At 45.1% G+C, this 27752-nt stretch overlaps 2 protein-coding genes across 4 annotated transcripts in view; both read left to right on the forward strand.

The window, feature by feature from the left end:
* The first annotated feature begins 10198 nt into the window (after positions 1 to 10198).
* CDKN1B (cyclin dependent kinase inhibitor 1B) lies at positions 10199 to 15484 on the forward strand. Of its 2 annotated transcripts, none has more exons than XM_010371009.2 (3): positions 10199 to 11395; positions 11934 to 12063; positions 14172 to 15484. In XM_010371009.2, exons 1-2 carry the CDS (start codon positions 10921 to 10923, stop codon positions 12053 to 12055), a joined length of 597 nt encoding a protein of 198 aa, XP_010369311.1. In that variant the 5' UTR covers positions 10199 to 10920; the 3' UTR covers positions 12056 to 12063; positions 14172 to 15484. The 2 variants fall into 2 exon arrangements, with proteins under 2 accessions (XP_010369311.1, XP_010369310.1); XM_010371008.2 differs by having other exon boundaries at positions 10199 to 11419; positions 14172 to 15483.
* Positions 15485 to 19049: 3565 nt separating this feature from the next.
* APOLD1 (apolipoprotein L domain containing 1) overlaps positions 19050 to 27752 on the forward strand; it is a 71630-nt gene continuing 62927 nt past the window's right edge. The window contains exons 1-2 of one of the 2 annotated variants that reach the window (XR_004059565.1): positions 19050 to 19216; positions 19760 to 20496. The gene's annotated coding sequence lies outside the window, so the exon portion shown is untranslated. Of the gene's footprint in view, positions 19217 to 19759; positions 20497 to 27752 lie in introns of those variants that run through there. The other variant, XM_030938860.1, reaches the window with a different exon arrangement.

The following is a 27752-nucleotide window of genomic DNA, read 5'->3' on the forward strand; positions in this document are numbered from 1 at the left end:
TTTTGTTTTACGTGGAAGTTTGTATAAACTGAAGACTAAGATCAGAATCAGGGAAAATGTTCTCCTTTATGTCTTCTCAATGTAAAAAATAGAACGTAGTTGAATATAGTAGATTGGTAATAAATATGTTTATTATTCCAAATTCCATATTTTATTTACTTATTTTTTTAGGGACAGGTTCTCACTCTGTTGCCCAGGCTGGAGTGTAGTGGTGCCATCATAGCTCACTGCAGGGTCAAACTCCTGGCCTCAAGCGATCCTCCCACCTTGGCCTCTCAAAGTGCTGGCATTACAGGCATGAGTCACCGCACCGCACCCAAATTCCGTATTTTAGTCATACAAGTTGTCCACTTATGTTATAATCATGGAAATTAGATTATGTGTGTGATCATGAATCCAAGTTTTGCTATTTATTTCCTATACTTTTTTTTTTTTTTTTTTTGAGATATGGCCTTGCTCTGTCACCCAGGCTGGAGTGCAGTGGTGCGATCACAGCTCGCTACAGCCTCGACCTCCCTGGCTCAAGCGATCCTCCCACCTCAGCCTCCTGAGTAGCTGAGACTCCAAGCATGTGCCATCATGCCCAGCTAATTTTTAAATTTTTTGTAGAGATGGGGTCTTGCTATTTGCCCAGGCTGGTCTCAAACATCTGGGTTCAAACCATCCTCCCACCTTGGCCTATTTCCTATTCTTATGATGCTGGCAATGCTGGTAAGCTTGCATTAGTTCATTACATTTTTCTTGGAAATGAAAGTTTTCATTTAAGTAAAATGCCTGATGTATTTTTTTCTTTAAATTCTGACCCCACTAGATTAGTTTTAAACCCTTCTTGAATCTAATTTTTTCAAAGATGCCATTTTTCCAGGCATTTGAATTCCATTTTCTCTAGAGCCTTTGTTTTGTGAATAGTGCATTCTAAGTAAATTAAACCAATGAAGCCTTAGTGATATAACTGCAAACCCATCAAGTCACTGCATCTTCTACAATGGATTCTGGACTCAGCTTAAGTAGGATTAATAGGTACACTAGTCCTAGTGCCTTTTCTGCTCTCTTTTGTGGCGTTGGAACACTCAGTTCTCTATTGCAGGGCTTCATCTGCAAGAGAGGATAATAGCATTTGCCTCACAACTGTGGTCTTATGAGGATCAAATGTGATGACACCAAGGAACCTGCTTTAAAGTATTTAAAGTGGCCGGGTGCGGTGGCTCACGCCTGTAATCCCCGCACTTTGGGAAGCCGAGGCTGTAGATCACGAGGTCAGGAGTTCAAGATCAGCCTGGCCAAGATGGTGAAACCCCATCTCTACTAAAAATACAAAAATTAGCTGGGCATGGTGGCGCACACCTGTAATCCCAGTTACTTGGGAGACTGAGGCAGAGAACTGCTTGAACCCAGGAGGCAGAAGTTGCAGTGAGCTGACATCACGCCACTGCACTCCAGACTGGGCAACAAAGCAAGACTCCATCTAAAAAAATAAATAAATAAAAATAAAGTATTGTGTTAATTAGGGATGACTTGGGTTCAACCAACAGAATCTCATAACAAGCTAGCTTGGAGCAAAAGGGGGAAAATTACTTTATAAACACAGTGCTGTCCCATAGAATGTAAATGTAGGGAGTAATACCTCATGAGCTTCAGGATCCAGAAACTGAAGAGTCTTTGGTTGCTTAAGCCTATCTGTCTTCCTAAAACTGCGTGTTCTCTCTTCTCTGCCCCCTTTACACATTGTTTTCTTTCTTCTGACACTCTACAGACAGACATTATCTGCATCTTCATCACACATGGGCTGAAGATAGTGTCCTTTTGTTTTTGAGATAGGGTCTCACTCTGTTGCCCAGGCTGGAGTGCAGTGGCATGATCAGGACTCACTGCAGCTTTGATCTCCTGGGCTCAAGGAATCCTCCTGCCTCCGCCTGTCACGTAGCTGGGATCACAGGCATGCACCACCACACCTGGCTCATTTTAAAAAATTTTTTGTAGAGATGCATCTGACTTTGTTGCCCAGGCTGGTCTTGAACTTTGGGTTCAAGCAGCCCTCCCACCTCAACCTCCCAAAGTGTTGGGATTATGGGCATGAGCCACCATACTCCACTGAAGACAGTGTTCTTAAAAGGGCATTTTCCATCTCAAGTCTACATTACCTCATTAGTCTCTGTCTTACAATTTACTAATTGAAGCTTCTCAGACTTCATTCCAAATTTGCAGGAGAAAAAATTTGGCTAGCCAAGTTTAGGTCAAATAACCACCTCCTCTCCCCTTGTCTGATCAACATTGGTAAGGGAATGGGAACAGGGTTTCATAATCTGCTGTCCCCCAGTAGAGGTTATGGGAACAGAGTCTGAGAAGGGAGTACAGGACAATAGAGAAACAATGAGTGTTGCACACCTCAAGTGTGATGTGAAAGAATTAAGAATACCACATGTGGCTGGGTGCGGTGGCTCACACCTGTAATCCCAGCACTTGGGGAGGCCGAGGTGGGCGGATCACCGGAGGTCAGGAGTTCAAGACCAGTCTGGCTAACATGGTGAAACCCTGTTTCTACTAAAAGTACAAAAAATTAACTGGGCCTGGTGGTGCGCACCTATAATCCCAGCTACTTGGGAGGCTGAGGCAGGAGAATCGTTTGAACCTGGGAGGCGGAGGTTGCAGTGAGCCAAGATCACGCCATTGCATACCAGCTTGGGTAACAACAGTAGAACTCCGTCTCCGGAAAAAAAAGAATACCACATGCATCCTTATTTCTGTACCCATGTAACTGTGAATCTACTCAGGATCCAACCTGGCCATATGATTAATTGCACATTTGTAAATATGGATAGGTGTCAGAAAGCCCCACCAATCATAATATCCCTTCACATTTTGTGTCAGATGCATGTCTCCAGTATTGTCTCTTTTGCCCTCTTTTTATTTTTGTTACAGACAGAGTCTCCCCCTGTTGCCCAGGCTAGAGTGCAGTGGTACACTGTAACACTGAACTCCTGGGCTCAAATGGCCCTTCTGTCTCAGCCTCCCAAGTAGCTGGGACTACAAGTGCGCAACGCTGTGCCCAGCTGTTTTTTAAAAAATTTTTTGTAGAGACAGGGTCTTGCTATGTGGACCAGGCTGGTCTTGAATTCCTGGCCTCAATTAATCCTCCTGCCTCAACCTCCCAAAGTGCTGGGATTACAAACATGAGCCACTGTGCCTGGCCTTCTGTTGCCCTCTTAAGGGACATACCTTTTCATTCTTTCTTTTCCCTGGGGATTAAGTTAATTTCAATGCTTATACTGACTGTGATAAACCAAATTCTTCACCTTCCCTATTCCCTATCTCCCAAACTGTTCCATATGCATTAGTTAGGACTGACTGTAAAATGCTATAAAAAATGAGCCGGGTATGGTAGCTCATGCCTGTAATCCCAGCATTCTGGGAGGCTGAGGCAGGCAGATCACGAGGTCAGGAGATTGAGATCATCCTGGCAAACATGGTGAAACCTCGTCTCTACTGAAAATACAAAAATCAGCTGGGTGTGGTGGCACGTACCTGCAATCCCAGCTACTCGGGAGGCTGAGGCAGAAGAATTACTTGAACCTACCTGGGAAGTGGAGGTTGCAGTGAGCTGAGATCGCGCCACTGCACTCCAGCCTGGCGACAGAATGAGACTCCATCTCAAGAAAAAAGAAGACCCAAAATGTAATGGTTCAACAAAATAAAGACTTATTTTTTCTCCCAAATCAGGTCAGGGACCCAAGTTGAAGGTGGCTCTGTCATCTTCAACATGTGGCTTCCAAGGTTGCTCTAGTATCCACCTTTCCAGCCCATGAGAAAGGGGAAAGAAAATGGCGGATTCTGAAGGGGTCACATGACAGGTTTTATGCACTAGGCCTGAAAGACACATACCACCTTTGCTTACATTCTATTGGAAAATATTTCATCATAAAGCCACACCTAATTGCAAAGGAGACTGGGGAATTTCATGTTGCTGGGCAGTTGTGTGCTCAGTTATAATTCTGCTACTGGGAAAGAAGGCAACAATGGATTTTGATGGACTGGATCCGTCAGTACCTTGAGAGACTGAGGTAGGAGGATAACTTGAACCCAAGAGTTCAAGGTTATAGTCTCTCCTACATTCTCCTTCTCTGTTACCTCGGTTAATGGCATTATTCTCTCAAATACCCAAGCTTGAGTCCTTAAATTCGTCCTCCCTTTCTCCATCTCTCTCAATCCTCTTATCTGTTCCAACTACCTAAGTCACCCTGCATTTGTTCCTTGCCTTCCATTTCCTCTATAGCACGACTTAAATCCATTGTATCTGTTGTTTGAATAACTCATCATCCTCCAAAATTACCTCCCTGTGTCAGTCTCTCCAGGCTCATCACAGCCATTCTCTACTCTGCCATCAGACACTACTTCCAAACACAAAGATCTGCTTGTCCAAGACAGCCTGGGCCCCTTAACAGACACCTCCCCACTCGCAGTCAAGGCTGGAAGTACCATATAAAAAGCATCTGCAGCTACACCTTTGCGGCTCAGGAGATTATGGCAGACTGCCTCCTGCCTTTTCTGCCAAGCCGTGTCCTCCTGGGCTCAGGGTTCTCTGTCTCACACTTGAACTCTGCCCATCTCCCCACATCCCTCTGGATGAACACCACAGTGGGACTGTCTGCCCAGCTTTTCATTTAGCCCTGTCCCTAGACACTGTCTTTCATATCACCCACAGCCCCATCCTCAGCAGGTCACCCCATCTCACAAATCCAAACTCCAGAGCTCCAACCCAGGCCCAGGGCCCAGGTTTGCTTTTGTTCAGGAGGCAAGTTTGGACACTGATCATTCTCTTCACCAAAAGCTCCATGAGTTCGCAGTACTTACTGAGCAACAGATTTTTTAGCATGCCATCCATGGCCAACCACTGTCTGATCCCATCCCCACTTATCACCCCATCCTTTTTTTTTTTTTTTTTTTTTTTTTTGAGACAGAGTCTGGCTCTGTCGCCCAGGCTGGAGTGCGGTGGCCGGATCTCAGCTCACTGCAAGCTCCGCCTCCCGGGTTTACGCCATTCTCCTGCCTCAGCCTCCGAGTAGCTGGGACTACAGGCGCCCGCCACCTCGCCCGGCTAGTTTTTTGTATTCTTTTTTTTTTTTTTTTTTTTTTTTTTTTTTTTTTTTTTTTTTGAGACGGAGTCTCGCTCTGTCGCCCAGGCTGGAGTACAGTGGCGCGATCTCGGCTCACTGCAAGCTCCGCCTCCCGGGTTCACGCCATTCTCCTGCCTCAGCCTCCCGAGTAGCTGGGACCACAAGCGCCCGCCACCTCGCCCGGCTAGTTTTTTGTATTTTTTTAGTAGAGACGGGGTTTCACCGTGTTAGCCAGGATGGTCTCGATCTCCTGACCTCGTGATCCGCCCGTCTCGGCCTCCCAAAGTGCTGGGATTACAGGCTTGAGCCACCGCGCCCGGCCTTTTGTATTCTTTAGTAGAGACGGGGTTTCATCGTATTAGCCAGGGTGGTCTCGATCTCCTGACCTTGTGATCCGCCCGTCTCGGCCTCCCAAAGTGCTGGGATTACAGGCTTGAGCCACCGCGCCCGGCCTTCATCCCATCCTTATAATCATCTTGACATTTTCTTATTCTTCAAGATCTGACTCATATATCACTTCTTCCATGAGGCCTTCCTCTTCCTCCTTGCTTTGCACTTCATAGCATCATGTTTTTCTATGTATTGCTTTCTACCTCTAGTTTATTTGAGACAAAGTCTTGCTCTATCACCCAGGCTGGAGTGCAATGGCATGATCATAGCTCACTGCAGCCTCGACCTGGGCTCAAGTGGTCCTCCCACCTCTGCTTTCTGAGTTGCTGGGGCTACAGGTGCAGGCCACCATGCCTGGTTCCTACCTCTGGTTTTTGTGCACATGGTATATACTCCCCACAGGCTAGGACTGTGACAAACATTTCTTCACTTCCCACATTGCTGAGAATAATGCCTTGGACAATACCTTACACATGGTATTGATCACTGTTTAAAACCTACTAATGCCCCAATGGCTTTCCATATCACCGGGTCAATAATAAAAGCCCTACCTATGCCTACCTGGTCCTATCTGATCTGATGTGCTTTTTTTTTTTTTTTTTTTTTTTTTTAAGACAGTCTCGCTCTGTCTCTCCCAGACTGGAGTGCAATGGCACAATCTTGGCTCACTATAACCTCCGCCTCCCAGGTTCAAGCAATTCTCCTGCCTCAGCCTCCCAACTAGCTGGGATTACAGGCATGTGCCATCATGCCCAGCTAATTTTTGTATTATTAGAAGAGACAGGGTTTCGCTGTGTTGGCCAGGCTGGTCTTGAACTCCTGACCTCAAAGTGATCCACCCACCTTGGCCTTCCAAAGTGCTGGGATGATAGGTGTGAGCCACCGCACCCGGCCCTGATGCTCCTGTTACCACTCCCGACTTGCTCTGCCCTATCCACTGTGGGCCTCTCTGCTGTTGCTTGAACACATTAGGCAAGATCCCACCTCAGAGACACTTCGTTTGCTCTTCCCTTTACTGGGATGCTCTTTCCCCAGATAGCTGTATGGCTGGCTGCTCTCTCAGGTCTTCAGGGCTTCTCTCAAAGGCCGCCCTTTTTTAAAAATAATTAATTAATTAATTAATTTTTGTGAGATGGAGTCTCACTCTGTCATCCAGACTGGTGTGCAGTGGCAAGATCTTGGCTCACTGAGACCTCCTCTTCCCGGGTTCACGTCATTATCCTGCCTCAGCCTCCCGAGTAGCTGGGATTACAGGCCTACACTACCATGCCCAGCTAATTTTTCTATTTGTAGTAGAGATGAGTTTCACCATGTTGGCCAGACTGGTCTTGAACTCCTGACATCAAGTGATCCGCCTGCCTCTGCCTCCCAAAGTGCTGGGATTACAGGTGTGAACCACCGCGCCTGGCTTGAAAGGCCACTTTCTCCATGAGGCCTTCCCTGTCCACTTATTCACATGGTGATCCTCGAAACACTCCCTTTCCCTCCCCACTGCCTATTGTTTCTCCATAGCATTTGTCACCTCCTTACACAGTATATATTTCTTTCATGTGCTGTGTTCATTTTCTGTCTCCCCTCCCCCTTTTGGAATGTCAGCATCATTCTAGTTTAAATCTGTTTGTTTACTTCTGTGTTCCCAGAACCTAAGGATAATGTCTGGCATAGAGGAGGCACTCAACAAATATTTGTTGAAAGAAAGAAAGAATAAGCAAATTAATAGAAGGTGCTCTGTAAATATTTGTGAAATTGAATTAAAAGTGTCAGAAAGAGATGGCTGTGAAATTCCCAAAGTCTAAAAGTATGTGAGCTTACAAGAATGGTGGAGTTGAGTGCTGCCTCATTATAAACATCCTCGAGGAAGGACTGAAACTGTGTGCTTGCAGTGGGAGGGGCAGCTGGGCAAGGAACCGTGAACCTTCGCGAAACATTTGGGGTTCCAGTGAGAGCGCTGCATCTGGGAGCTGGCGATGCGGGCGGCTTGCTCATCCACCCAATCTGAACACTTGTCTATGACACAGGTGTTTTCTCTTAAGTTATTTTGGTCTTTGCCTCTCTCCTCAGCTTGTGAAAGTTACAGAAATCTGGGATGGCTTATGGGACGCTTCTCAGCCCTAAGTAGGAAAACAGCAGTGAAAATGGCAACCAAAACATCACGCAGGACTTGGGGTCTTGGGGAAACAGCTCACTTTAGAGCAGTGCAGTGTAGAGCTTTCCGTCTTCTACCAGGGTCCACCTTTAACACTTTATCTGAAATTTTCCCCCTTGGCTTACTCGCTTGCAGCTGCCCACTTTGCAGGAGGATGGCGCTCTGATCTCTACGCTCCCTATTCCTTCGGGGACTCCATAGTATTTTTTTTCACGCTTCGTCACTACTACAGCAGACGCCTGCATTCTCATTATTTGCTGTACAGATCTCTGGTGCCTTGACTGTAAACAAAACACTTTAGATCATTGTGAGGTCGATGTAAGCACAGCCTTTCTGCTGGCAGCCAGACCTCTTAAGGTGGCGTGACTGTGACTTGCTTACTTTTCGAGATTAACAACAACAAAAAAGCGACAAAATAGTTCTCCTACATTTGAAAGATTCAGCATGTAAAGGGCATCGAAGTGTTCATTTTCTACTTCCATATGAGACATGAATTCCACGAGTAAAATCAAACTTCTGTGGCAAGGTGAAATACTCTAGAATGTCTCCATTTACATATGTGTGGTAGTTTGGGTGTTTATGCATGTGGATAGATGCACGTATATAGAGTTCCTGTGTTGTCTAGCAATTGTTTTAAAATTTGGACAATTATCTAATTTCGGGGGTAAGGTATAAATTATGGTAGGGAGCCGTACCCCAATTTTCCTGTCCCTTCTCCCCTAGTCTTCAGTCCAATAAATTGACAGCCTTAAAAGTAGCAAAAATAAAGAGGATGAGACCTCTTGCTTGATCCTAGGTGAATTCTTTTCTGTCAGTTAGGTAGGAAGTCCTGACTTGAAAACTAGTTCTGGGCACTGCCTCCTTTACTCTCTCTGGATATCACCCCTGTCCTTCTAGAGCCTATATTTTAGTTGAACTAGTGGATGGTGATACCAAAGGCTCATGACAGCTGCATTTAAATATCAGTGACCACAGGCCACATCAAGGAAACATCTGCAGGCAACCCAGGGCCTGGGAAGGAGCCATTTTGAGTCACTTGTAAGACAGCAGGACCTGCAGACTATAGCACAATCAAACCCAGATAAAACCCTGAACCAGTGAGAACCATTAGGAAGGAAAGGAACAGAAAATGAACCAACTTGAGTGTTACGAGACCTGCATCTAGTCCTGACTCCGGTACCAACCGAATGTATGTCCCTGGACAGGAAACCTGAGTCTCAATTTCCTCCGTGGTAAAAAGGAGAGGGTTAAACCACAGGGTCCCGAAGGTCCCTTCCAGCTGTCACATTCTGGAGTGTATGAGATGAGGTAGGCACACAAAGTGGACAAACAAGATGTGGCTAAGAGAACAAGCGACACATCAAGCTCATCTGTAGCATAGGGGCATAAGAAAACTTTGCTGCTGTTTAAGATTAGAAAGGAAGGTTGGTTTCCAGTAAAATGCATTAACTTTGGCTCAAACCAAGATGATGGGTACTGGGCTTGGGGGTGGGGAGGCAGTTGAAGATCCATTGAGCTCTGTCTCAGGGCAGCCCTGCTCATCGTCCTACTTTACTTTCCACCATGGTGCTCAAGCCCACACTGAGAGAGAAATTTCCAGTTGCAAAAGGGAGAAGAGAAACGCTGGAATACTAGCATCGGACGTTAGGACATAGTTGTGGTGGTTTTAAAAAATCATTTCATCATCTGGAGATTGACTCCGAGGGGAGTCTTTTCACCCTTCAGCCCTCTGAAAGCATTCACTAGCATCTGAATATTGTTCTGAGTTTATTGGAGCAGTGAAATCTGGTGAGAGAGAAGGGTGGAGGAAGGAAGGAGCTGTTGTATTTGGCGGCTGGACTCAGGTTGAGGAAACTGCTACAATCCCGGGAAAGAACAGAAAAGTAGAAAGAGACGAGTTCCCACACGCAGCCAATGTCCATGGCCTTAACTGTGCTTGGGAAGCAAGATCCTGGGCCAGGGGTGTACCCTCGTTTTTCAAAACTAAATGTGTCTGAGACAGCCACAAAATGTATTAAGCGACTTGAGAGACTACTTGAGTTTTTTTTAAATCTTGAGTTCTTTTCTTATTTTCATTGAGGGAGAGCTTGAGTTCATGATAAGTGCCGCGTCTACTCCTGGCTAATTTCTGAAAGACAGACATTCGCCTTGGCTTCTTCCCTAGGCCCCCAGCCTCCCCAGGGATGGCAGAAACTTCTGGATTAAGGCTGAGCGAACCATTGCCCACCGCCTCCACCCACCCCCAGCTAAGGCACGCCGGCAGGGGGGGCGCCCAGCCCCCCAGCAAACGCTCCGCGGCCTCCCCCGCAGACCGCGAGGTGGGGGCCATCGGGGAGGGCCGAGCTGGGGGCAGCTCGCCACCCCGGCTCCAAGCGAGCTGCCGGCGATCTTCGTGGTCCTCTGGTCCGGCCCCGGCTTCCCCCGCGAGGAGCGGGAGGGAGGTCGGGGCTTAGGCGTCTCTGCGCACCCGCCAGTGCAGCGCCGGGCCCCGAACCCCAGGCCCCGCCCCAGGTTCCCGGCCGTTTGGCTAGTTTGTTTGTCTTAATTTTAATTTCTCCGAGGCTAGCCAGAGCAGGTTTTTTGGCAGCACTACCTCTCCAGCAGTCACGCGACCAGCCAATCTCCCGGCGGCGCTCGGAGAGGCGGCGCGCTCGGGAACGCGGGGAGGCGGCGGAGCCGAGCCGGGGCCACCTTAAGGCCGCGCTCGCCAACCTCGGCGGGGCGGCTCCCGGCGCTGCAACCAATGGATCTCCTCCTCTGTTTAAATAGACTCGCCGTGTCAATCATTTTCTTCTTCGTCAGCCTCCCTTCCACCGCCATATTGGGCCACTAAAAAAAGGGGGCTCGTCTTTTCGGGGTGTTTTTCTCCCCCTCCCCTGTCCCCGCTTGCTCACGGTTCCGCGACTCCGACGCCGGCAAGGTTTGGAGAGCGGCTGGGTTTGCGGGACCTGCGGGCTTGTACCCGCCCGGACTCGGACGGGCTTTGCCACCCTCTCCGCTTGCCTGGACCCCTCCCCTCCCCGCCCTCCCGCTCGCCAGTCCATTTGATCACCGGAGATTCTCGGCGGCCGGGCCGGGGCTTCTCCGCAGCCCCTGCGCGCTCCTAGAGTTCGGGCCGTAGCTTGTCGGGGTCTGTGTCTTTTGGCTCCGAGGCCAGTCGCTGGGCTTCCGAGAGGGGTTCGGGCTGCGTAGGGGCGTTTTGTTTTGTTCGGTTTTGTTTTGTTTTGTTTTTTGAGAGTGCGAGAGAGGCGGTGGTGCAGACCCGGGAGAAAGATGTCAAACGTGCGAGTGTCTAACGGGAGCCCTAGCCTAGAGCGGATGGACGCCAGGCAGGCGGAGCACCCCAAGCCCTCGGCCTGCAGGAACCTCTTCGGCCCGGTGGACCACGAAGAGTTAACCCGGGACTTGGAGAAGCACTGCAGAGACATGGAAGAGGCGAGCCAGCGCAAGTGGAATTTCGATTTTCAGAATCACAGACCCCTAGAGGGCAAGTACGAGTGGCAGGAGGTGGAGAAGGGCAGCTTGCCTGAGTTCTACTATAGACCCCCGCGGCCCCCCAAAGGCACCTGCAAGGTGCCGGCGCAGGAGAGCCAGGATGTCAGCGGGAGCCGCCCGGCGGCGCCTTTAATTGGGGCTCCGGCTAACCCTGAGGACACGCATTTGGTAGACCCAAAGACTGATCCGTCGGACAGCCAGACGGGGTTAGCGGAGCAGTGCGCAGGAATAAGGAAGCGACCTGCAACCGACGGTAATGACCCCTTCCCAACCGACGGTAATGACCCCTTCCCAACCACAGAATGTCTGTGTCTGGGGCCCCGCTTTGCCTGCTGGAGGGTGCTAACCTTAGCTTGCTTTTCGGCGTATTGTGATTTAGCTTTGGGAGAGCGAACTTTATTGGTCTTACGTGTTCAGTGCTACCTGGCCCACTGCTTGTCTGTTTGTGACTTTTAAGTCAGAAACTGGAAATGGTAAGATCCGATAATTTCCCTAACTTAAGACATCGCGGTCCCTCCCACTAGCAACCCCTAGGTATGTGACAAAGTTGGTATGTTTATCAACGGTCCGCCTCCTGGCTAGGGAGAGAGCTCTGGGGCGGAGAATGCACTTTCTTCTTTTTGAAAACAACCTCATTTTGTGCCCTTAAAGGCTACTGAGGATGACGGATCCTGGATTGTGGGTGGAGGTAGTGAGTTTTTCATCCCCTGACTATTGGGCCAACTTCTGCCAGCCATTGTTTTTTCTAATAAAGATTGTGTGTACTTTTTAAAAATTTCCCCTGCTCTTAGATTCTTCCACTCAAAACAAAAGAGCCAACAGAACAGAAGAAAATGTTTCAGACGGTTCCCCAAATGCCGGTTCTGTGGAGCAGACGCCCAAGAAGCCTGGCCTCAGAAGACGTCAAACGTAAACAGCTAGGTGGGTTGATCACTAAAGGAGCACATACTGAAACCCGGGGCCTTCAGACCTCACGATACCTGATCTTGCTGGTTGCTGGCAGATTACAATCTTGTGGGGTTTTGTTTTGTTTATACTTCGTGAGGTCAAAAAAGTAGCAATGGGAAGGCTGGGGATACTGTAATTCCTCAGAGTTTCTATGCCCAGAGATACTTTCTCTTGAAACAGTAGACCAGAGCAACTACTTGTAACCAAGGCCCCATCGGGTAAGAAGGTCATTTCCCTGTGAGTCCCACTAAAACATGTTGGGAACAGTAGGTTCTTCGCCCATCCAAACAAGAACTGGGGTACTCCCTCAGTCCCACTTCATGAGAATTCATTTCCCAGAGATTCAGCTTGAGTCAGTAACAGATTTTGAGCCATACATGGAAAAATGGCAAGTACATGATTAAGTTTCAATTTTAAGGGGGAATGTTTGGTAGCAATTGCTCACCTTTGGTTATGCAAGGGATTACAGATGTCAGTGGGTGGTATGTTGTGTTCTTTGATATTTTCATAAACTGTCACTTTCCTTGTTTGCTCCTAAGTTTGGAGAGAGAAGGAACTAGTATTTGCAAAAACCAAAATGGAAAGATAAAAAAAATTACTAAAGTTTCTACAGAATTTCTGGTAACACTGAAGTTGCAAAGCAGAAGTTAAATTAACTCTCGTCAGTAAGCAATCCAGGAACACGTCATTGCATGCTAATTGTGCCAGTGTATGCTAATTGTGCCGTAACAGGGTGATTTGGATATTTGTAGGGGAAATGGGTAGTAAATATCAAGACTGGTGACCGCAGGTCAGCCCAGCACAAAGGAAGTGGAGATTTTTCCATGCACAAGAATCTGATCACTGTAAATAGCTAATTTGAATAATTCAGTCCCCAAATGTACATGGATTGGCTATTCATAATGATCGAACTATATATATTAATAGTTTGTTAGCTTCCTACAGACCAAGACTGACCTCTTTATTTTCTAAGGCACGCACGTAGCTTAGCATATGAGGCGATCTTAATAAATATTGATGTTAACTTTTTAAATCCTCATTTATAAAAATTTTAAAACAACAGGGATTACGGTGGGATTCAGGTTTGTTGTGTCTTTACATTGTATATGTGACTTTACATATCTTATGTTTTTCAGAGCTTATACAAAACGGCACTATAGAACCTCTATTTTATAGCAGCATGTGAAGTGGGAAAATCAGGTGAAAATTTCCCTGAAGCAACCATAACACACGCAGCCCTTGTTGGTTTGTGACTTGTGGCCTAGCTCATCAGATGAGCCACGAGAATCAGACCTGGATTTTGATCTGGCCCCGTTTTGACATGCAGAGAGGCATTTGTAGCATTTAGTAATATTGCTAGTTCAAAGAATACTAGAAATATTAGTAAGAACCTATTCAGAAGTATTCATGAGTATTTTCTGCATATGAAAAATTAGAATATTTTGAAAATGATGTTAATAAAATTTTCTTCTGGAAGGCCCTTATCATTTTTATTTCCAATCGTTTTTCAAATTTAGAAAATTTAATCTGTCACAGGAGTAGAGAAAAAAAATTCTAAATTTTTAAAAAATTTAGAAAATGTTTACTCTTAAGTATTACAGTTTCCTAATTTTCCTATTTATTTCCCACTTGTCTTTGACCTAGATTCTTTAGACTAGGGTTTCTCAACCTCTGCACTACTGACATTTTGGGCCGAATAATTCTTTGTTGTAGGAGGCTGTCCTGTGTGTTGTAGATTGTTTGGCATTGTCCCTGGCCCTTTCCCACTAGATGCCAGCAGCATCCTCCTCCCACAGTGTGACAACCTAAAATGTCTCCAGACATTGCCAAATGTTCCCTGGGGGGCGGGGGCACCATTGCCCACTGTTAAGAACCACTGCTCTAGACAAAAGAACACAGCACAGAAGAGAGGAAAAAAATCCAGTTAAGAGAATGTTAGGTGGAGATGACTGTAGTCATCAAACTTTTTTCCCCATTAAGTATTTCCAAGCTAACATAGTGACAAAATAATTCCTCTACTCTATTGGTAACATTACTCTAGTGCTTTTCCTTTAATTTTTCCGTTTTGTTTTCTTTTGCAGAATTAAGAATATGTTTCCTTGTTTATCAGATACATCTTGATCTTGATGAAGCAAGGAAGATATACATGAAAATTTTAAAAATACATATCGTTGGCTTCATGGAATGGACATCCTGTATAAGCACTGAAAAGCAACAATAACACTATAATTTTAGGCACTCTTAAATGATCTGCCTCTAAAAGCATTGGATGTAGCATTATGCAATTAGGTTTTTCCTTATTTGCTTCATTGTACTACCTGTGTATATAGTTTTACCTTTTATGTAGCACATAAACTTTGGGGAAGGGAGGGCAGGGTGGGGCTGAGTAACTGACATGGGAGGGGGATATGAAGAGCTTGCTTTGATTTACAGCAAGTAGATACATATTTGACTTTCATGAAGAGAAGCAATTTTGGGAAAGGTTTTGAATTGTTTTCTTTAAAGATGTAATGTCCCTTTCAGTGACGGCTGACACTTCCTTTAAAAAATCACAAAAATTTGAACACTGGCTAAAGACAATTGCTATTGTTTATTCTCATTTGGGAGATCTGGTGATCTCCCAAGTTCTCTTAAAGGTTGTTAAATAGCTGCATATGGCTTTTTAAAAAAAGCAACAAAAAGCTATCCTCAGTGCCCTCCCCAATCTCTCTTAAAGTTGGAATTTACCAGTTAATCAGCAGAATGGTAATCACTCCAGGTAGTTTGGGGCAAAAATCCGAGGTGCTTGGGAGTTTTCAGTGTTAAGAATTGACCATCTGCTTTTATTAAATTTGTTGACAAAATTTCTTCATTTTCTTTTCACTTTGGGCTGTGTAAACACAGTCAAAATAATTCTAAATCCATCGGTATTTTTAAAGATCTGTAAGTAACTTCACATTAAAAAATGAAATATTTTTTAATTTAAAGCTTCTTTGTCCATTTATCCAAAGGAAAGTGTTATTTTTAAAGGAAGGTTCATGTAGAGAAAAGCACACTTGTAGGATAAGTGAAATGGATACTACATCTTTAAACAGTATTTCATTGCCTGTGTATGGAAAAACCTTTTGAAGTGTACCTGTGTACATAACTCTGTAAAAACACTGAAAAATTATACTAACTTATTTATGTTAAAAGATTTTTTTTAATCTAGACAATATACAAGCCAAAGTGGCATGTTTTGTGCATTTGTAAATGCTGTATTGGGTAGAATAGGTTTTTCCCCTCTTTTGTTAAATAATATGGCTATGCTTAAAAGATTGCATACTGAGCCAAGTATAATTTTTTGTAATGTGTGAAAAAGATGCCAATTATTGTTATACATTAAGCAGTCAATAAAGAAAACTTCCATAGCTATCATTGAGTCAAATTGTTATGTGCTTTACCAAACGAGGTATTTGACTTGGCATTCTAGTCATGTTTAAACAAATGTAAATGTGAAATGGCAAATATCTAGGTAATTCAGGCCCACAACTCAGATGATGTTTTATGTAGTCTGAATGTAGTTAGCAGTTAGTATTTTCCACCTAGCTCTGTGTGGGTGGACAAAACTTTAGAAGGTGAAAATGGAAAAGCTATATTTTCATATGAATAAGATTGTCAAAGTCTGCATTAGTAAAAATATTTATGTCTTCTAGGATATGAATGTGTGAGAACCAAAAAATCCTTACATAAGTGTAGACTGACACACATGCAGGATTGAAAATGAAAGTAACATGGTGACTTCTCTAAATTCTGTATTTACACATGAGAAGTGTGAGGAATTAAAGCAGTTGTTTGGACCATCTAATGTATAAATCTTGTTTAAAATATTCAAACATATGGGCCCTCAAGAAATTGGTGTGCACTCTAGGTAGCTATTTTTGAAATTTAACTGGTCATATAAAAACTATTTTAATTTCTAAATACCCTTGTGAATAATCTACACAACCAAAAACTGGCTAATGTAAGTAACCAAATCTGAGAGTTTTGAGTCTCCATAGCCATACAGCAGATATATATTTTTTACCTAAGAAAAAAAGTGTAAGACGACATTTTAAAGTCAGATTACTAAAATGATTCCTGTAATTCCACATTCTCAAAAGAAAATGTGTTTAAGGTGTAATAGTAAATTATTCTAGGACTTATTCTAGTAAGTGGGTAAATCGTAAAAATTAAATTTGGGTTAAATTGTTTCGCTCAAATATCTATATTTCCATTATCGTACCCCAAAAGGAGCTCTCAAAGAATAGTTTGAACAGTTTTTGACCTGAAGATTTTTTTTTTTTTTTTTTTTTTTTTTTTTTTTTTTTTTTTTTTTTTTTTGAGCAGGTTGGACTCTTCGGCTTCCTGGAAGGGAAAAATAGGTCCTTTAGTGGCTGGGCTACATCTTTCAAGTAGGTATTATTTTAATGAAAGACTAGAGGTGTTTTGTCATTTTGTTTAAAACTCGCATCCAAGAGTGTTTTTCGAAAACAGACTGAGGGAGCAAGAAAAACAATTCGAAATAGGGAGGAAGGAGTGGAGGGTCAGAAAATAATGAAATTAAAGTTCCTCTGAGTAAAAGAAGATAATTCAGAAAGTGTCTCTAACAGAAGAAAAAATATCGCCTGGATTGCTGCAGGCACCCCAGTCTCCTTTCCTAAAGAGGTCTCTTTAAAGATAATTTTGAGCGATTGCGTTTTAGTTGTGCCGGCCAGGGAGAAGTGGATGCTCGCCGCGCCAGGCACGTCCACAGGAACGCAGCCCCGTGTCACCGTGTCCTTCGTCCTTTACCCGCCTGTGTCAAGCAAGCCTCCAAAAGTGACCCGCAGTTCAGCTCGTCCTTCGCCGCGAACGTCCCTTTGCGGGGATGCGGCCGCCGGCGCCCGCCACCCCTGGCCCCGCTACCAAGCCACTGCGCCGTCGTCTCCCCAAACTGCCCCGCCGTTCCGCGCCCGCCCGCCGCGGCAGTTGCGGGGTCGGGCTGGCTGGTGCCTCGGGACGAAAAGGCCATCAAGTCTTGCTCCCCCATCTGTAACGTGCAGCCCCCGCACTGTCCCCGTCGTGGCGCGCAGTTCCCGCGCCCGGGCGGCCGCGCCTCCGCCGCGCAGGGCGGTTTCTCAGAAACTTTCCTCCCTCATCCTCTCCTCTGCGCTGAGAAAGCAGCGAAAGCCCCCACTCCTCTCCGCAGACGGACTCTCCACCTGAGTAACTGGCCGCCTCCCCGGCTGTGGGGATATCGAAGCTAAGGGGAGAGCCTTCCCGAGTTCGCGGACCCTCCGGCGCTGCAGCCCGCTCCCACCCCTACACTGGGCTCCAATGATCCGCAGCCCCGCGCATTTCGAAAGCCCGCCCGGCTCGCCGGCGCCCGGGGAGGGTCACAGCGGCGCGCAGCCCGGGCCCAGCGCCACGGCCGCCCGCGTGGGTCCCCTCCGCCCTCACCCCAGCTCGGCAACGTCCCCCCATCGCATCCCCGGCCGCTTGGCGCGGGGGCCTGTGACAGGGAAGAACTGAGGAAATATGGGTTTGGGGGCGTGTTTGGGAGACTCCGGGAGCGTGGGCTTCACAAGCGGGGAGCGGGGCGAGAGGCCTCTCAGGCCGGGGTGCACCCACCGCTCCGGCCTCAGGGAGCGACTTTCCCGGAGGCCGGGGGACGCTGCCTTCGCCATTTCATCATCATCACAGCGCCCACACTTGCTCTTCTCCCAAGCTCTTTGCACCGAAAAAGTAATTCTAAATCTCCCCTAGGATCGTCTGTGTGGTGTTCAGAGTATGAATTTCTTTTTAAAACTTGCTGTGTCTTTCACCTGGGCCACACCCTACGTCCTCCCACCCCCTCTCCGCCAAAAGGGAGGTAAAAAATCCTGCGGGCCCAGCTGGGGGTGGGGAAGGGGCCCACAGTCCCGCTGGAAAACCTCAGCGGCCACCTCCGGGATCGGGGCTGGCCTGGGGGCTGGGGTGGGGTGGGGTGGGGTCCGCCGGAGGCCGACCCCGCAGAACCGAAAGTGCAGAGTTGGCACGTAAGCCCCAGCCCCTCTGCGGCCGCCCGCGCGCCCGGTCTGTCACGCGTGGGGACACAGAGCGGCAGGCATCGGAGCAAGCAGTACAAAAAGAAATCAAGGGGTTGGGCGCGAAACCTCGACGCGCCTCTAAAGGAACGTTGAGAAAAGGCAGGGAGCAGGGCGCGCGGCCGGGGTATTGCATCATTGCGGCTCCCCCTCCAGAAAACGGGCTCCGAACCACGGCGACCATCATGGCGCTCGCGCCAGGCTGCGCTCCCCGCGCGCCTTCCCCGCGCTCCAGCCGCGGCTCGGGAGCCTCGGACGCGCATTTCGCAAACATTCTCGCCCTCTCCGGAGCGCCTGCCCCCACCCCCTCCTTTCTGTGTGTGTGTGTGTGTGCGTACGTGTGTGCCTGTGTGCGCGCGCGTATTTGTGTGTAGGGAGAACTTGCAGATGATTTTTTTTCCCTCCCGTGCTGCTGGTTGTAAACTTGATTGGCATTGGCTGCGCCCACTGACCCCGACGCCGAGTCCGCTGAAGATTTAAGGTGGATCCAAGAGGCTGCAGCTTCAGGCTGAGTCTCACGCTCTAGTTGGTTTGGGAGGAGGAAAAAAAGAAAAAAAAAAAAGCCCCGGACTGATCGCCAGCCGCGTTTGCCGAATCCCCCCCGGGTCCCATCCCCCGCGCCCGCCCGGGGCCCCCTCCCGCCTTGCGCGCCGCGCGCGTCCTCCGCCCACCTCCCACTTCTTCCCCATTGGCCGGCGCGTGCAGTTTGAATTTTTTTTTTTTTTTTTTTTTTGATGCTTGTTTTCTTGCAAAAAATACAGTTCCCCCGATCGTGTGACGAAACCTGCTTCGGCGGCCCGAGGTGGGGGTTTTGAGTTGGTTCGTCGAGGCAGAGGGAGGAGGATGGGCGGAGCTTCTATTCCAAAATTTTCCCCTAAGTGCGGTTGACAGTGTGCAGGCAGGCGGGGGTGCGCGGGGCGGTCAGCGATCTGCAGCTTCGCAGGGACAGAGATGTAACCGAACTCGTTCACGGATGTTCCGCGCGCCGTGTCACCGTCTGCGGGCCAGGGGTGGCACGGGCAGGAGCCTGGCGAGGATGCACCTTCCCCAGCCTTGGAAAGGTAGAACTGGGGAGTGCGGGAGGGTGAAGGTGGCCCGGAAAAGAACACCTCTTCGCAACCAAAAAAAAAAAAAAAAGAGAGAGAGAGAGAGGGAGGAAATAGAGGAAAAATGTGTTATTTCAACCGCCACTCAGAACCCCTCATAATTCAGCCAGTCGGTGTCATTTTTATTGAATTAAATTTTTAAAAAGTTTTCTTTGATTTCCAGAGCGTTTTTGCGGGAGGAATATGTTAAAACAAACTCAAGATAGAAAATGAGACTTTTGAAGTGCCTTTGATTTCAGGGTCCGAAAATTCTTTTGATAAAGCATGTGTACGTTAAGATTTAGGATGACTTTTTTTTTTTTTTTTTTGGTAATACGAGTCTAATGGAAATGACTTTCTTTATGAATTAGAACCCAATTATGTTTTACTCTGTGAACATTTTTAGAGTTTATAATAAGTCAAATGATTCTCCCAATCACCATGTCCATATTAGTGAAATTCTATCTCCGTATTAGCGAAATTTGCATAGATACACACCTTTTTCTTTTTCTCTTTTAGCCTTGCTGTAGTGTACCGGACGATGTTAACCAGATATCCAGCACTAGCCTTCTAACAGTTCCTAACTCAGTGGTGACATTTTTTAGTTCTTAACTCCCCCAATCCTTCTTAGCCGAACAAACCTCTTAATTAAGGTCCATGAAAGACCATAAACCAATCTGATAATGCCTTTAGCAAGGGTGTGTTCACTTAATCTCTAATCCCACATCATAAAGGTCTGCTAGTCACTCCTGACCTCCAAGAACCCACCTAACCAGGGTGGACACTGTAAGAAAACATACGTGCCTTAATGGAATGAGAACTTTTTTGAGTTGAAGACACTCTAGCCTCAGGAAGCAGTGAGCTTACCATCCCTGGAGTGTGAGTCAAGGACTAGTCTTGGATGTCCCTGTGATAGGAACATTGTAGACAAGATTCAAATATCAAATAGTATTTGGACTAGTGATTTCAAAGTCTGTTCCAGACCCCTGAGAAACTGTATTTCCAACCTTGGCATTTCTGGATTTCCACTAAATTAAGCCACTTTCCTTACTCATTAGCATCTTGTAGAGCTGCTTGGCTATTTGAGCGCTTGAATGTGGCTAGTCCAAATTGAGATGTGCTATATGACATAAACACCATGTTTCCAAGAATTAGTATGAAAAGAAAATGTTAAATATTTAATTAATAATTTTAATATTGATTACCTATTGAAATAATATTTTGTTATATTGGGCTAAATAAAATATTAAAATGAATTTCATCTGTTCCAGTTTGCTTTTTTAGTGGAGTTACTAGACAATTGACAGATGTGGCTCAAATTATATTTCTATTGGACATTACTCTTCAAGACTAACACCTGTGGTAACTTGAGGCCCCATCTTTAAGAGTGGTGACTATTAATACTGAGGAGTAGGTGGTCACTTCCAGCTGCCATCCTAACTTCTCAAATTAAAGTGAGACCCTAACTCAGCCTCTGAAAGCTTTATTATTTATTTATTTATTCTTCTTCTTATTTTTTTAAAAAGATGGAGTCTCCCTGTCATCCAGGCTGGAGTGCAGTGGTGTGGTCATGTCTCACTGCAACCTCCAAATCCTGGGCTCATGCATTCCTCCCACCTCAGCCTCCAGAATCACTGCAATTACATGTGTGCTCTGAAACCTTTTTTTTTTTTTTTTTTTAACTTTGTAGAGAGAGTCTTGCTATGTTGCTCAGGCTGGTCTTGAACTCCTGGCCTCAGATGATTCTCCTGCCTTGGCCTCCCAAAGTGCTGAGATGACAGGCATGAGCCACCACACCTAGCATCTCTGAAACCTTTAAATAGAATTCTGCCAACATCTAACACCTACTGTTTAATCTTTAATTAATTAATTAATTAATTTTTCTTTTAAAGACAGGTCTCACTCTGTCACCCAGGCTGGAGTGCAGTGGGCATGAGCATGGCTCACTGCAGCCGCAAGCTCCTGGGCTCAGGAAATCCTCTACTTCAGCCTCCCATGTAGCTGGGACTACACGTGTGCCACCACCTCTAGCAGTTTTTTTGCTTTTGTAGAGGTGAGGTCTTGCTATGTTGACCAGGCTGGTATTGAATGCCTGACTTCAAGTGATCCTCACACCTTACCTCCCAAAATGGTGGGATTACAGGTGTGAGCCATTGAGCCCAGCCTGTTTAATCTTTAACACTTAATATAGGGTTCGAGCCCAGACTATGGGAATATAGTATAGATATGTCTGATGAACTCAGACTTGGTCACCACAGCTTTTCACTTTATGGCAATAGGAAGACTGGAGGCCGGACACATTGGCTTACGCCTGTAATCCGCACACTTAGGGAGGCTGAGGCGGGCAGATCGCTTGAACTCAGCAGTTCCAGACCAGCCTGGGAAACATGGTGAAACCCCGTTTCTACAAAAAACAAAAAAAAACTTAACCAGGTGTGGTGGTGCTGCCTGTAGTCCCAGCTACTTGGGAGGCTGAGGTGGGAGGATTGCTCGAGCCTGGAAGGCTGAGGTTGCAGTGAGCAGAGATCACGCCACTGCATGCCGGCCTGAGCAACAGTGAGACCCTGTGAAAAAAAAAAAAGAAAAGAAAGAAAGAGAAAGATTGGAAAGTCCAATATGTTAGTTATGACTCTGGAAAAAACAATTTAGACCCCACACAAAACCTGCACAGGCAGGGCCTCACTGCTGCTCTTCAGGAGACAGGAAGATGGTGGGGAGATGGACAGGTGTGCTCGTTCTAAGACTGGGTCTCTAGCAGAGGCCTGCACAAATGCAAACGTATACCATATTCGTGGATGGAAACACCCAACATGACAAAGATGGCAGTCCCCCCTAATTCATCTGCACCTCTTTACACTAAATTCTGATAACAGGTTCTGATCATCCTATTTCGTTCCTTTGTTCTAGCAGTCTGTCCACTCAGGACCATATTATAATTACCGTAAATTTGGAATATGTTTTAATTGCTTGTGGGATGAATCCTTCACATCTCGATGGGTCCCTTTACTCTTTTTTTTTTTTTTTCCTGTTTTCTTTTGCTTGCCATTTTTCCCATGTGGATTTAAAATGAATTTGCATGGTTTTAAATACAATTCTGTCGGCATTAAAAATAAAGTGGGATTCTTATCTCACACATCAGGATAAATTCCTGAAGAATTAAAAAGGATGAAGTAGAAAGAAATGAAACCATAGACATGCAAGGAGAAACCTCAAAGGATTTAAAAAAATAAAATCTCAGAGTTGGGGAAGGTCTTCCTAAGTACAACAATAAACATAGAATTCAGAAGATGTAATTTTTTTTTCTTTTTGGTAGAGACAGGATCTCCCTATGTTGCCCAGGCTGGTCTTGAACCTCAAATGATCCTCCTGCCTTTGTCTCCAAAAGTGTTGAGATTACAGGTGTGAGCCACTGTGCTCAGCTGGGAGGACCTCTTGAGGCCAGGATTTTAAGACCAGCTCGGACAACATAGCGAGACCCGTTTCTAAAAAATAAAAATCAAAATAAAATTTTAAATAAAAATAAATAGTTAAGCTATTCTGGAGGCTGAGGCAAGGGGATTGCTCTAGCCCAGGAGTTCGGGGCTGCAGCTCAGGCTACGATGAGCTATGGTTTTACTACTGCACTCCAGCTTGGCAGCTCTAAAAAAATAACAATAAAAATAAAGCAGTTATTTTTATAACATTATTTTATTTTATTATATATTATTTATATATAAATATGTTTACATATATAAATAATATATAATGTATAAAATTATTATATATTATTTTTTAAAAATAAAAATAAAATAAAACCATTTAAATCTAAATGGTAAGTTGTATCTTACTTGTATTTAACCACAATAAAATAATACACAACTACTGGAACTTTTTTTTTTTTGAGACCAAGTCTCACTCTGTTACCTAGGCTGGAGTGCAATGACTCACTGCAGCCTTGACCTCCTGGGCTCAAGCGATCCTCCTGCCTTAGCCTCCCAAGTAGCTAGGACTGCAGGTGCACACCACCATGCCCGCCTAACTTTGTGTATGTGTGTGTGTGTGTGTGTGTGTGTGAGAGAGAGAGAGAGAGAGAGAGAGACAGGTTCTTGCTATGTTGTCCAGGCTGATATTGAACTCCTAGCCTCAAGTGATCTTCCTGCCTTAGCCTCCCAAAGTGCTGAAATTACAGGCATAAGCCATCATGCCTGGCCCCCTGGAAAAATTTAAAGTTCATTCATGTTATGTCTAAAAGAATACCACACAGTGTACTGGGTCATATTATTTGTGAGGTGCTGTAGTGGTTCAATTTCAGGCTCTGGAATCCTACTGCCTGGGTTTGAGTCCAGTTACTGAATTGCCATTTGCAAGTTACTTCACCTTTTAAAGTTTTTATTTCCGCTGGCCATGGTGGCTCACACCTGTAATCCCAGCACTTTGGGAGGCTGAGGCGGGCAGATCACTTGAGGTCAGGAGTTCGAGACCAGTCTGAACAACATGGTGAAACCCCATCTCTACTAAAAATACAAAAATTAGCCAGGCGTGGTGGCAGGCGCCTGTAATCCCAGCTACTTAGGATGCTGAGGCAGCAGAATCACTTGAACCCGGGAGGCAGAGGTTGCAGTGAGCCAAGTCGTGCCATTGCACTCCAGCCTGGGGGACAACAGCGAGACTTCCTCTAAAAAAAAGAAAAAAAAAGTTTTTATTTCTTCGTCTATATAATGAGGATGCTTATAACTCTCATAGGGTTATTAAAAGTATTCAATGGAATAATGTATGTGTTGTATTTAGCCCAATACATGGTATATAATAATGACCATTACATATTTGTAAACAATCAGATTAATGGGGATATCCAGTTTTTATTTTGTCTTCTCCCAGTAACCACAGCCAGTACTATGTGAACCTTGTCAATATGTCTTATTATTTTTAATTACTGCTATTATTACCGTTAAGAAAAACAAATACTTTAAATTGGCATTTAATAAAGAGAATTAGATATGCAAAAACAGGTAAAATGGTAAATTTTATGTATTTTTACCACAATAAAATTTTTTTGAGGCACTTGTTGAATTTAGTGTCACATCTAATGATTTATGAAAGGACTTGGTATAGATTTATTTGTGGTAATAAGTCAATAGCACATACACCCACATACATATGCAATGACAAATAGGGAAAAATGTTTGCAACCCACATATCACAGGGTTAATTTCCCCAATAAATAAAGAGTTTCTACAAATCAATGAAGAAAACACAAACCAGTATAAAAATAAGCAAAGGATATGAACACAGTTACTGGAAAAGGAAATGTGAAAGGCTTTTAATAAATGAAAACAAGCTCAATTGTAGACTATTGGGATATAAACCATATACAGAATATATAAATATAGGTAAATTGAGGCACTCAGATACAAAGTTGGCCATTATTCTTTCTTGACAGTTTAATCTTTGCTTCCCTCCTTTCTGTCTGAGGGTGAGTGATATTTTTCCAGCTTCATTGGTGACCAAAGAAGCAAAGAGTTTGCAAGCGTGGAAGCCACGACCATCTTCAGGTTCAGTGTAAAATCCCTCTCATCCAAATAAACTCATCTTTAGCTTAGTGGCATCTCCTTACTTTGTACATAGAAATTCCCCGAATCAGCCTCTTAAAGCCAGCACAACTATAAGTAAGTAAGAGGTTGATTCTCTCAACACATCCCCATCCATTCCTGCTTTTAATTTTAATATCTGTACGTTGCTGGTAATACCAGTCTCTCCAAAACCATCACCTTATTCTGGCTTTTCCTTCAAGCTCTCTATTCTCTTTCAAAAGCCTGACAAAGAGTTGATAACATGATAAACATAAATTGTCTGATTAGTAGAGAGAAACTATGCTATGCAATAAATGGTGTTAGGTTACAGCTAACCGTTTGGAGAAAAATATTAAATCCCCCTTACATACACATACATATTATATACTGTGCATTTAAAATGTATGTACTTTCGGCCGGGCGCGGTGGCTCAAGCCTGTAATCCCAACACTTTGGGAGGTCGAGGCAGGTGGATCACGAGGTCAAGAGATCAAGACCATCCTGGCTAACACAGTGAAACCCCGTCTCTACTAAAAATACAAAAACTAGCCGGGCGAGGTGGCGGGCGCCTGTAGTCCCAGCTACTCGGGAGGCTGAGGCAGGAGAATGGCGTAAACCCGGGAGGCGGAGCTTGCAGTGAGCTGAGATCTGGCCACTGCACTCCAGTCCGGGCGACAGAGCGAGACTCCGCCTCAAAAAAAAAAAAAAAAAAAAAAAAAAAAAAAGTATGTACTTTCTAGCCGGGCGACGTGACTGTTATTTACTGCCGTTATTACCGTTAAGAAAAACAAATATTTTAAATTGGCATTTAATAAAGAGAATTAGATATGCAAAAACAGTTAAAATGGTTTGGTCTTAATGTGTTATGGAAACTTTACACCTGTAATCCCAGCACTTTGGGAGGCTGAAGCAAGAGGATCACTTGAGGTCAGGAGTTTGAAACCAGCCTGGCCAACATGGCGAAACCCTGTCTCTACTAAAAGTACAAAAATTAGCCGGGTGTGGTGGTGCGTGCCTGTGATCCCAGCTACTCGGGAGGCTGAGAGAATCACTTAAATCTGGGAGGCGGAGGTTGCAGTGAGCAGAGATTACGCTACTGCACTCTACTCCAGCCTGGGCAACAAAGCGAGACTCTGTCTCACAAAAAGAAAAGAAAAGAAAAAGTATATACTTTTCTACGAATTTAATTTTGAGAAATAATCAGACGTATGACTAAAGATATATTTACCAAAGTAATCACTGTAATGTTAAATATTAGATTTTAAAAAGAACAAAAGAGTAAACAACCAAAGAAAAACCCTTTAGATGTAGGGCTACAGAATTGATTATTTGATTGAACCAACTATGGTATATGCAAGAAAGGTACAAATTATAGCCATTAAAACACCCTAGGTAGCTTTATATGTATTAATAGTTATATGTCTTGGCTGGGCAGGGTGGCTCATGCCTGTAATCCCAGCACTTTTGGAGACTAAGAGAGGCAGATGGATTAAGTCCAGGATTTGAGACCAACCTGGGCAACATGGTGAAACTCCATCTCTACAAAAACACCACAAAAAAAAAAAAATTAGCTGGATGTGGTGGCACAGGCCTGTAGTCCCAGCTACTCAGAAGGCCGAGGTAGGAGGATCACCTAAGACAGGAGGAGATCTAGGCTGCAGTGAGCCGTGATCACGCCACTGTACTCCAGCCTGTGTGGCAGAACAAGACAGTGTCTCAAAAAAAAAAAACCAGTTATACGGCGTAATATTAAAGTTTCTGTAACACATTAAGATGAAAAGCAGGCACAGAACAGTATCTATGGTATGAATGTATTTTTGTGAAAAATTTAAAAATTTACATGTATATAGGCATACAATTGTCATGGAAGGTTTACCACCACATTGACATCTGTAGTTCCTATTTCTGAGGGCAGGATTATGAAGAGACTTTCCCTTAAGCATTTATGTACTGTTTGCATTTCTTTTTTTTTTTTTTTTTTTTTTTTTTTTTTTTTTTTTTTGAGACGGAGTCTTGCTCTGTCACCCAGGCTGGAGTGCAGTGGCCAGATCTAAGCTCACTGCAAGCTCCGCCTCCCGGGTTCACGCCATTCTCCTGCCTCAGCCTCCCGAGTAGCTGGGACTACAGGCGCCGCCACCTCGCCCGGCTAGTTTTTTTTTTGTATTTTTAGTAGAGACGGGGTTTCACCGTGTTAGCCAGGATGGTCTCGATCTCCTGACCTCGTGATCCGCCCGTCTCGGCCTCCCAAAGTGCTGGGATTACAGGCTTGAGCCACCGCACCCGGCCACTGTTTGCATTTCTAACAGTAGACTCTAACAAGGAAAAAACCATGAAGGTATTTCAATTTTTTTGTTTGTTTGTTTGTTTGTTTGTTTGTTTTGAGACAGAGTCTCACCCTGTTGCCCAGGCTAGAGTGCAGTGGCATAATCTTGGCTCACTGCAACCTCTGCTTCCAGGGTTCAAGCAATTCTCCCGCCTCAGCCTCCTGAGTAGCTGAGATTACAGATGCGTGCCACCACGCCCAGATACTTTTTTTGTATTTTTAGTAGAGACAGGGTTTCACCATGTTGGCCAGGCTGGTCTCAAACTCCTGACCTCAAGTGATCTGCCCTCCTCTGTCTCCCAAAGTGTTGGGATTACAGGCGTGAGCCACTGCGCCCAGCTGGTATTTTAAATTTGAAAAAGAATTATTACAATTTCTTGAGCGTGGAATCAGAGTTTCTCTTTATGTCTCACATACAGTCTCATTCTTCTCAGGCATTAGCAGAGCACAAGGCATTTCTATAATAATTTTTCCTCCGTTTTTCTATCTAACTTCAGATGCCATTAAATCTGTACATGAGTTAGGAGTGTGTGCATGCGTGTTTGTGTACATGGTTTGGCTTCTGGGGCACATAAATGAGGTATAAATATCATCCCCATTAACTCAAAGATATCTTAACAAACCATGGAAAATTGAGGTT

Source organism: Rhinopithecus roxellana, chromosome 10 (genome assembly GCF_007565055.1).
Source record: "Rhinopithecus roxellana isolate Shanxi Qingling chromosome 10, ASM756505v1, whole genome shotgun sequence".
In the NCBI taxonomy this organism is placed as follows: Eukaryota; Metazoa; Chordata; class Mammalia; order Primates; family Cercopithecidae; genus Rhinopithecus; species Rhinopithecus roxellana.